Source organism: Parambassis ranga, chromosome 4 (assembly GCF_900634625.1).
Source record: "Parambassis ranga chromosome 4, fParRan2.1, whole genome shotgun sequence".
NCBI lineage: Eukaryota > Metazoa > Chordata > Actinopteri > Ambassidae > Parambassis > Parambassis ranga.
Window position 1 is genome coordinate 19,327,074 of NC_041025.1, and position 11,297 is coordinate 19,338,370.

Consider the following 11,297-nt stretch of genomic DNA (forward strand, 5'->3'; position numbering starts at 1 on the left):
CTTAGATTTGAACCTGGATTAAAGCCAACTTTCCTCATGTATTTGTAGAAAAGGTTTCTGAATTCTTTATTAAATGCAAAATTAGTTTTACTGTTACATCCTACAGTCTCCTAACAACAAGCTCAACCCCATTATTATTCACTGACTGCATGGGTTTGTGTCAGTGAGTTCACATTCCCGTTGTGCTCCGTCCGTGACCAACCTCTATGTGCTTGAACAGGTCGGAGTTCTCCTGTCCCACCCACCACCCCAACCGTTAACATTCAGCAGCAGAACGCCATGGGAGGATGGGACTGGAACAGACCTGCTACCACAAGCACAGGTACTCACACAGACTGTAAATGCACACACACACACACACACATATTCACACACACTTGATGCTTATCAGCTGCTGTGTCTTGACTTGTTCAGTTGGAGGTTTTGGTGTGGGCAGCCGGTCAGCCACTACCAGTCCCACGGGCTCAGTCCACAGCACCCCCACCCATCAAACCAAGCCAAACACACTGGATCCATTTGCTGACATTGGCAACCTGGGTGGAAGCATTGGAGGTCAGACAGTAGCAATATTTCTAAGTCTTGTTTCCATTGTTTTCACCTCCTCCTTGAGCCATAACCTATATTATGTCATCAGGAAGTTCTGGCTTCTCCAGCAAACCTACCACCCCCACTGGGACAACGCCATCTTTCCCTCCAATGGGCTCCCCATCGCGGCCTCCACCGTCACCGCAGCATGCAGGAGGGTGGCAGCCCCACGCAGGAGCCAACTACCCATCGTGGCAGGCCAGTGCTGGAAGTGGCGGAGGGTGGCAAAGTCAAGGACAGGTTCCCACTCCGCAGCCAAAACCCAGCCCGAGCCACACGTCAATGCCGCACACGTCACCTCAGAATCGACCCAACTATAATGTCAGCTTCTCTGCAATGGGAGGGGGCTCGCCTAGCGCAGCAGGAAAAGCACAGGCTGGAATGGGTAAGTAGAGGATTGCAGTTGTTGTAAGTTTGTTTTGTGGTCTATATAGATTTATATTTAGATGTAAATAGAGAGAAAGAGCAGAGATGTGAGTGTTTTTAATACATTTTTATATTCATTTTTCATTTACAAGTGATGTATCACATGGTTGATCTTAGTGCTTTGTATCTAATTATATAATCAGTGTTCTATTTCTGTTTTGTCTTTGTCCCTGTCAGGCTCTAAGCCCAGAGCCTCAGATGCCAACTTTGATGACCTGCTGTCTGGTCAGGGCTTTTCAGGGACCAAAGACAGGAAAGGGCCCAGGACTATAGCAGAGATGAGGAAGGAGGAGATGGCCAAAGAGATGGACCCTGAGAAACTAAAGGCAGGGGACGTTCTTTTTAATCACATCAGTCATCTGTTTGTTCACTGTAGCTCAATAGAAACACTTCAGTGATCCCCAAAAGTAGGATGATGTACTCAAAACCTTTTGGCTGTTCAAGACGTTCTTGTTTATTCCAGAATTAATGAACCGACTGATGTAGGTCTCCCATGACCAAACTTTGTTTCATCTAATTGCTCCTTTAAAGACACATTTAACCAGAGCCAAAATTACTGAAAGCATTTACACTAATAATTTGTTCCTCTTTGGTTCCTAATGTTTCCCTAACTCTACCTCCCACCCCCCTGTTTGTGTCCCAGATTCTAGACTGGATCGAGGGGAAAGAGCGTAACATCCGTGCCCTCCTGTCCACCATGCATACGGTGCTTTGGGAGGGAGAGACGCGCTGGAAGCCTGTGGGCATGGCTGACCTGGTAACTCCCGAACAGGTCAAGAAGGTCTACCGCAAAGCTGTCCTGGTCGTTCACCCAGACAAGGTAAGACAGACAGTGAGTGAAAAGTAGAGTGAGACTCTTTATCTCTGTATGCAACAAGACAATGGTTGAAATAAATCATGTGTGTGTTATCAGGACATTCAAACTTTATTAGCAAACAAAGGCATCATCAGAGCCTTCAACAATGGCTTCACATGACATCTGAAAGGACAAGGGCTTCCAGTGCACTCAACTTTGTGTACACCCACGGCAGGCATCTATTTCTGGCTAAAATAATTCTTAAATAAACCCACAAAGTTTTATCTTCCCAGCCCCAGATGACCAACAAGCACCCTAAACAACCAGCAAGTAAACAAACCCCCCCATCCTTCACTCACTACTTTCAGATCAGACATGAATTAAAGGCAAACATGCCCAAAAATCTGTTTTAATATAGAAGAGACTAAATGTTAACCTTGTAAAGTCTAAAGAGAATCATCTAATATTAAATATGAACGTTTTTACACATGATATAAAACAAGACAAAAATACAAAGGAAACAACCAAAATAATCCCTATTGCAAAAACATTATGAAATGATGATCCAAAAATTGTACTCAACCAATCAGTTAAAGAACTGCTACTATCCTGGTGAACGGTTTTCGCTGTTTCATGAAGGTGATTGATTATATCACCAAGGGTGACGTTGTAATCGGGCACAAATGTGCAGCACTCAGATCCGATGACTGCACATGTTCCTCCTCTGGCCGCTAAGAGAAAGTCCAGAGCTGCTCTGTTTTGCAGAGCTAGAAGTCTAACAGAGGCGAGTTCACTGGAGATCAGCATGAGAGCCTTTGCAGTTTCATTAGCTATTATTTCTATGGCATGAGATAGATCTGCAATTTGATCTAAAGCAGACATAACGCCATAAAAAGGAAGGAGCGGGCCCAGTATGTTCTTAAAGGCTGACTGATGGTGTGTCCCAAAGATATCTGAAATTCCCCGTCGCACTCTGTGAGAAAGAGGAGCTCTCCTTGGCAGAGAGTGTGTCACTCTCATAGCCGGGATGATGTATGCCAAGCCACACCGTCCCTTGTAATTGACTGGAAGATACGGGTATGCCAGGTTCCCACACACCCAGTACATTCCTGAAGGAGAGGAGATGGAGCAGCTAGCAGTGCGGTGTGCTAAAGCGCTGAGGCGGGTCGGTCCTGCCGCTTCTAAACACTGCTCAGGTGCAGAATCAAGAGGTTTATGCTCCATAGTTATCTGCTTAGAGTCCCACTTGTAGGTATGAAGGCAGTCCGAGTGTCCCACGGGTGTCTCACCATCATTCTCCAGACACCAGTGGAACTGCTGAGGCATGAGCTGTATGGGAACCGGCTTGGGCGCTGTGAGACATCTGTAGCAGTTTGCGTGTCCTCCAGAACAGTTGAGCGGCCTCATTTTGACACTGGGGCAGTCAGGGTGAGAATAAAACTGAGACAAGGGAATGTGCATGAGGTGGCACGTGTCACAGTCCGAGGCAGGCAAGGCCATCAGAGGTAAACCTTCCCCGGCTGTGTGGGGCATCAGACCGCAGACATAACAGCTTGAATTTGGACGTAAGTGGTTTGCTACTTGCCATGCCACAGTCAGAAAAAGATTGATGTTATCTACTTTTATGCCAGGGGCCTTGATGGTTTGTGGAGCTCCAGTGATGGACTCCGCAAGGAACAGAATCAGGAAATGGAGGCACATTCTTGTAGTGGATCCACAAAAGCTGGCTTTGGATTGTTAAAATTGAAGCAGGATGAATAACCAGGAACCAGATCAGATGATACCTGTGGATACCATAAAATAATTACCACAAATTCAAAACAAAAGTCTTAACATCATCCAGAGAAATGTCCTTACTTGTAGATTTATCCTTCAGGTCAGTCTGTATAAAATGAGGGGGGGCAGTACTCGCCTTTTATATGTAGGCACCACCCAAAATGTCCCCAATCACAGTGGTCTAGGCACAGAGTCACACTTGCTTAATCAAGTGGCAGGATTTCAATCATCATCAAGAGTCGGTTATCTATAGCAGAAGGTGTTGATCAAAGCACAGATGATCAAAGTGTGTGTTTTTATGCCTATTAACATATTGTGTGTCTTCAAAATTGACTTTAAAATTCACTTGGACTCAAGCATTAAGTGAAAAAAATAAAAAAGTCAAAGGTCACCATGACATCAAAAACAATTTATTTCTGAATCATGTCAAATTTTTACACAAATGTTTAATTATTTAGCTTAATAATGCTCCACACTAACAGCTTAATGACGTCTTTAACAGTACATATTCATTATAAGTGAAGGCTGGTGGAGGCTTACAACCCCCAGGTGCTGATTCTTACATCAGTACAATGAAACATTATCAACATGAATCGACATCCTTTTTGTTCTTTTTTTCTCTTAGTTTGACCACATCCTCTTTCGGTTTTCAGCCACCTGTTTTTGTGGCAGGTGTTTTGTCTTTCGGTTCAATTCAGTTTTATTTATACAGCGCTTTTTACAACCTGAATTGTCCCAAGGCCCTTTACAGAAACCCAGAGCCTGAACCCCCTTTAGAGCAACAGTGGCAAAGAAAGAAACCTCGAGCAGGGCCCTAAGGGAGAACAAACACGCAGCAAACATGCATCAGAGACAGAGAGAGAAACACAAAACTAGAGACTACTAGAAATAGAGGAGAGGTAAGAGGGTGAGAGGGCTGGAGGGGGACAGGGAACTGCTCAGAGTTTGTGTGTGTCCCCTGCAGCATTGGCCTAGAGCAGCATAGCTAAGCTAACAGTTTAAAATGATTGGCCTAATGATACCTGTGGCTGTATCCATAGCAACAAGTGACTGTATCTAACTTCTCTACACACTATAGTTTAGACTAGTTACACACCTTACTAAACAGAAAGGCTTAATTAAAGCCTGGTCTTGAAGGTGGAGGTGGTTTCTGCCTCTTGAACCCAAGTTGGAAGCTGGTTCCAGCAGCGGTGCCTGATAGCTAAAGGCTCGTCCTCCAATTCTACTGTTATGAATTGTTCTATTAGGAACATATGGTACTATCAGATCCTGCAGATATAATGGAGCTAGTCCATTATTTAGAGCCTTGTAAGTAAGGAGAAGGATTTTGAAGTTTATTCTTGACCCGATTGGGATCCAGTGAAGAGAAGCTATATGCTGCTGTTCTATTAGTCACATTGTTATATATCAGAGCGTGTTTTTCTTCATCCAGGTGTTTGCCTGAAGCAAAACACCTGCCCTGTTCATTTGGATATGCTGACATGTCGTTTCTTCTCCTTCACAGGCGACTGGACAACCATATGAACAATATGCCAAGATGATTTTCATGGAACTGAATGATGCCTGGTCAGAATTCGAAAGCCAAGGACAAAAACCGCTCTACTAATTAAGGAGTGAGGAACAGGAAGTGAACAAGGAGAGGAAAAAAACAAACAATACCACCTTCAGTCAGCGTCCTCCAAGCACCCTACAACATCCGCCTTTATACCTGTGCTTTGACTCATGCTTCTCTTCCAGCCACTCAAACACAGACCAACATCAGATCTGCTGTGCCCGGACTGACAGGTGACTCCCCGTAGCTCTAATGTATGTTGGTGCAACAACAGCATCACTGTCCTTCCTTGTTGAGCATCCTTAGCCCACCCGAACCCAACCACCAAAAACTGCAACGTCACCGGGACGTCTAGGCAAACAGGGACGTGTTTGATTCTGAGGAGAGACGATCAAAGTGAGATCAAGAGACGAGATCCAAGAAAAACACATCAGGAGAAGCGAGGAAGCAGTTCACAGACATCCGTTCTGTCATATCCACAGTTTCTACACGCCGGGGAATGTTTCTAGTTTAAAGAAATTTAAGGCAGCATCAAGTTTCTGTACCATTAAAGGAGAAAAAGGAACTGAACCCTGAGCTTGGTCCTAAGAGGGCTGTTTAGATGCAGACTGGCTTTAACAGGTTGTTTTTTCATCTTCATTAAAATAAAACTGTCTGCTGAGATTTACTGCAAATAAATACCCAAAATTAGATTCAAACATTTGAACGTTTACAATAGATGTTTCACAGGCGAAACAAAATGTTGTGTAGGTGATCCTCAGTGCGTGTCTGCTCAGAAGCAGGGGGTATGTGTATTTTAGGATTAGCACATGTATTGTTCCTTACATGAAGCACCTGGATGCCTCACGCACATTCAACTCAATACAATAAAATATATATATACATTTTTTTTGCAGGGGAGCTCTGTGAAGCACAAACTTTATTCAGTGTAGCTTTGAGAGGACGGCCATTGTTATTTCTGTGTTAGCTCCATTTTTCAGACTTGAAAGCTGCATGTTGGTGAAATGAGTGTGTGTGTGTGTGTGTGTGTGTGTGTGTGTACAGACTTTTATAGCCTTCATTATGTTTTCCCCATCTACATAAATGACACATGAACACACACACATACTCTCCACATTGAAATAAGAGTTTTATGGTTGTGTATCTGCATCGTTTTACTCTGAACGTTAACATTTTGACTACTTGATTTTATTTTTGTTTACTTTTGTGGCACTCTTCTGTTCCTGCACTGACACTTTTTTGTTTAAAATGTATTTTTATTATTTTAGCCATCATTTCATCAGTAAGGTGCAGCTCATGAAATAGAGATGTACATGCTGCAGGTGCTGTTTATTATTCTCTATTAATGACCTAATCATGAATATTCGGACAGGTATATATATGATGGCGTCTTTCCTGCATTTGGTTCATATTTAGGGGAAATAGCAGTGTTTCCTTGTGTAATGTACTTTAGGATAATAATATGCAAGAACAGAACACAATATTATCATTTGCAATCCCTGTGTATCAGCTTATGGAGAAATTATTATTTCCATTTAAAGTCTCTAGGAGAATATTTGCCTTCACGTGTTTATGACATTGTTGTGTCTTCTCCCCTTGGATTTGAAGATGAAGGATGAGACATTTGTTGTTTTTTGTTGAGGTTTTTTTCATCTGGATTCAGGACTGAATTCTGCTGTAAAGGTCTGTTTCTCGAACTGGTTTAGGACCCAGACTGGATCACAAAAGCAGAAGAAAACTCATGTCTTGACTGAAATGGGTCACCGAGTGTCAGGCTGAAAATGCTGAACTGGATGGCCGCCGCTTTCTTCGGTGACTTAAGTGTGTAGTATGTGTCTAATGCTCTCATCTACACTGAGGAGCTACATGTGAAATAACCCTCATAAACCCCCTCGCTGACTGAATCTCGCAATCTTACAGCTATGTTTAAAAGCTAACCTCTATAGCGTAGTCAATGGATGTGTGTTGTTTATGTATGGAAGTGATCAGATTTGGATACATTCTGTGTTTGCCTGTCTGCTGTTCAAGTATTACTAAAACTGTGTAAAGATTCTGTTCATGTGTGTCCTTTCAGTTCTGTTTACCGTTACAGGATGTACATAATGATCAAGTGCAGTGCACAACAATAAACTGTAAACAGAAACAGAAACAACAACCGAGCTGCATTTTTCTGGAGTTTCTTGGGGATTCTTCCTTTTGGTCACTAGAGGGCAGCAGTGTACCCCTTCTGAGGTGATGGTCTGTTGCTTGAAGAGAAAATAGTTTAAACTACAGTAGTTTAGTTCACAGTCTCTGCTGCACGTCCCTCTGAAGGTTTTTCTTTTAATTTTCTTTCTGCTTTCTGTCTCATTGAGTGATATAATAAGTCATAAGTCAGTTAATTTAATCAAGTAAATCTATGTGAAACTCTTAACTTGTTTTTAATCAGCTTAACCCTAGAGCCAATGGAAAATAAAGCAGCTGCTGACACAGCTTTGACATCATCTGTGTAGCAGCGCCCTCTGTGGTACAGTCTAAACACCGTTCCTCAATTGTAATAAAAGTTTTCAGCCTAGAGTAGTTTGTTGTGTTGCTGAAAGCTTCGACTGGATTCGCAGCAAAATAAAAATGAGTTTTAATGTCAGCTCTGCACCAAAGTTTCCTTTACATATGAACTGGGTTTAACATAACAGAGCATGACTTCTGCTTTGTTGGTCATAAATTGTAACAATCTGCTGCATTACAGTGCAGCTGTTTACTGCTCAAACTCCTTTCATATGTGACCAGTTAGGGGGGAAACATGTTTTCCCTTGAGGTCCATCAGATCCGGGAAAAACTGTGCTGCTGCTGCTTTGCCAGTGTTCGAATACCCAGAAGGATATTAAGGGTAATTGAAAATAAGCCCCCCCTAATCAATGATTCATTGTAAAAACCAAGTTACTGCTGCAGTCTTCAGTTTTTCCTTCTTTGGGCTCACAGTGCTGACGCACTTCCTGTCACATTCACTGCTGATGGATGTAAAGCATTAGCACAGGCTGATGGTTTATTTTTCATGATATCCTACACCATTAAGCATCTCATCAAGCTGTTGGGGATTTTAATATGCATGTTTTGTGCTGGAGGTTTGTGCCCAGGGCACCTAGAACTAGAACTCTTCTCGGGGTGGATCTCTTTTAGTGTAGACCTACCTGCACTGACTACTGTCATCGGGGACCCTGTAAGTCTAGGAGTCGCTTTACAGAGCTTCTGATGACTGATACTAAATGCAACAAAGATGAAATTACAATTTTAATTGGAAAATGATGACCCCCCCAAAAAAGCGCTTTTGCTTGAAGTAGAAGATAATCTCCTCCTGGCTCCATTACTTAATTAAGTCTGCATTTCATTGAAGCAAAATTAAATAGCATTATAAAAAAATTAAATAAGATATTGGCCTGCAAACATCCTGACATCCTCCTAATGATGAAATTATCTGCTGCAACCTATTTCCTGGAGTGCAGTGAATCACTATGGTCACTTTCCTTTGATTGCACTGCTGCACTGACTGACTGTACACATGGTGATCCAATGACTTTCTTATGATTTTTTTTTTTTTTTTTTTACACAAAGACTTCATTAACAGGAGACAATGTCAGATTTAAAGCCAAGCTGAAGACGGACCTGCTTCTCTTTGAGAGGCATTAAATAAATAAAACAGATTCAGATCAGCTTACTGGCAGATGCTATTTAACCCCCGCTGTGGGTATATCTGGAAAAACAGTGCACATGCTGCTCTGCTGAGTAAATATTAATAAATATATCCAACACAAAAAGTTGCACAAGCACAAGGGCAAACTGGTGTTATCTTAAAGTCAGCTGACAGACCGGGAAATGTTTATGTCTCCAGAGATGCTACCGCTTCAGTCTGGGAACTCATTAGGAACAGCGAGTGGTCAGTGGAAGAAATTCCACACGCTAAAAAAAAAAAAAAACGGTGGAGGGCTCATTTGTTTGCATTTATTTTATGCTGCTGACTTGATAAAGAGGTTTGACTATTCACATACAAGATACAATGTTACACTTGAGAAGCAGATTTACAAGATTATTCAGGGTTTTATACAGAGAGGCGCAGCTGGCTGGCTTGGACCACTTGGAGGGTTCTAAGGGCTGACAAGGCAACAACAGACCCCCCTACTTACCTGACTGCATTTATTTGCTCAGTAGCACAAAAGCCAAAGAAAAAGGAACATTGTTGAAGCAACCTAACTTAAAATCTATCACATCTGCTAAAAATATGTGTCACCAGGGTCATCGGGAGGCAGGCGAGTTGAGTTTTTTGTGCTGTTTGGCGAGGTCAGTCTCTGCTGACCTTGAGGTCTATGATCTGCATGTGTCCTGCTAATAAGCACAAAACAAACAGTTTGTGCAGCTGTTATATAGACTGAACCATCAGTTACACTCAAGGTCATATGTTACTGGGTTTCTAAGGTTGTGTTGAGTGACTTGCGGTAGAGTCCTATTAGAGGTGTGTCATTCTGTGTAAATACTCCTACTCCCACACATCTAACAACCATAAATCATCTCTTCACTGCATGCTTTGACAGTTTACCACCTTCAGCCTCTGATGCAATAAGAATGAAAGACATTTCACTTTTGGTATGCATGTGCTGGTATCTGCAGAGGAATGTGCTGTTCATATCATACCAGAACAGTGAGATGCTGCTGCTGCTGCTGCTGCTGCTTCACACAGGAAGCTGAAGCATTTGACTCGTCTCAGACGGTTTGGGTGTTAATGAGCTTAATGTGTATTCATGACAACAGAGGAATTATGCTGATTGTAATATAAACAAACTGTTACAGCTGTGTACTGTAGGTTTTTTTTAATTCATAGATAGATGTGAAGGATCCTCACACCTGTTAACGTGGAGTTTGTTTTTAAACCCATTCAGGTGTCATGGAGGTCATCTTCCTGACTCTGCTGCGGTCAGCAGAGTTCTGGTTTCTTACTGGTAGTTTAAAAATAGCCGCCCCCTCTTTGGCTCGGCCACCTTACGAGCGAGGGGTTAAATGAAACGTTGCAGCTGTGATGGAACATAACAATAGAACTATTATAATTACTTTTACAGGCATTTAAAAGGCTGTTTTTAAATAGTGCTGCTGTTGTTGGGGTCCGTTGCTAGTTGCTTCTGGATCTTCATTGGGGTTGAAGGGATTACTGGTTTTTGCAGCAGGTGCAGCAGCATTTGGAGAGTTTCTGGGACACCTGGGATTTTTTTTAAGCATAAAGTTGAAGGGACAGCAGGACTTTCCTTTCCACTGACATATATAGTTTCTTAGAGCAACTCTGTCAGGCTGCATCCTACTCAGTAATGGGCTACACATAAATGATGAAGCTACTGTACGTGCACACGCATGTTGCTTGTCAGCCTCACATCCTGCAGAACGTTTCATCTACCATAGACTGTAAATAAAGATGGACAAGTCTTCTATGAGGTCTATTGTGTTTGTATTTATGCATTAGGATGCAGCTAAGTAAGTATAACATGCATCTAATCACATCTAATTCACTTAACCTCATACAGAGATTGCAGACTGTTACACCTCCTTGTGGTATTTGTCAGGTAGACTATTGTCTATTGTCACGTTGTAGCTTTATAGACCATAGGTTTTTAACCCAGAATGAAAAAAGGCAATTTGACTAACAGTTTAAACACCATATAAACAGTGGATCTGATTTGTAACATGCTTTTATATCCATAATCTCTAAACAAACTATTTTTGGGGGGATTTGAAAGACGTCCTGTCAGCGGTTGTTCCCATAAAATACGATAAATAAAAACGAGGTCGTTGTATCCCAGAGTTTGTTTGGCCTTCTGTGGGTCAGCGAGTGGAAGCTGCTCTGACTGGCTCATCATTGCAACCTAAAGGCAGCTCTTGGCAAGAGTGCGTCACAGGATTTATGGGATCAAATATCACTTGAGCATACAGCGCACACACACAGAAAATCCATTGTACCTCAGCTGAAGGGGAAAATTTGAGGTGACGACTGACAGGGAGCAGGTTTTTCACTAAGCTCTTGTTCCTCTAAGTCTCTGTGAAATCCCTTTTGTGCTCCATGCAGTTACACATAAACACATACAGACGGTGTACACACATACAAAAATAGAGATGGCTTTTTTCCAGCAAATCGGATCCCCTGTGCCA

At 42.3% G+C, this 11,297-nt stretch overlaps 1 protein-coding gene across 4 annotated transcripts in view; it reads left to right on the plus strand.

Annotated features, from left to right (window-relative positions):
* dnajc6 (DnaJ (Hsp40) homolog, subfamily C, member 6) overlaps window positions 1-7,039 on the plus strand; it is a 30,506-nt gene extending 23,467 nt beyond the window's left edge. For all 4 annotated transcript variants that reach the window (XM_028403615.1, XM_028403612.1, XM_028403614.1 and 1 more), the window contains 6 exons: window positions 221-322; window positions 415-552; window positions 635-970; window positions 1,189-1,337; window positions 1,655-1,831; window positions 5,088-7,039. In XM_028403615.1, coding sequence (XP_028259416.1) covers window positions 221-322; window positions 415-552; window positions 635-970; window positions 1,189-1,337; window positions 1,655-1,831; window positions 5,088-5,189 — 1,004 coding nt within the window. In that variant the 3' untranslated portion in view covers window positions 5,190-7,039. The remainder of the gene's footprint in view (window positions 1-220; window positions 323-414; window positions 553-634; window positions 971-1,188; window positions 1,338-1,654; window positions 1,832-5,087) is intronic.
* The last annotated feature ends 4,258 nt before the right edge of the window (window positions 7,040-11,297 follow it).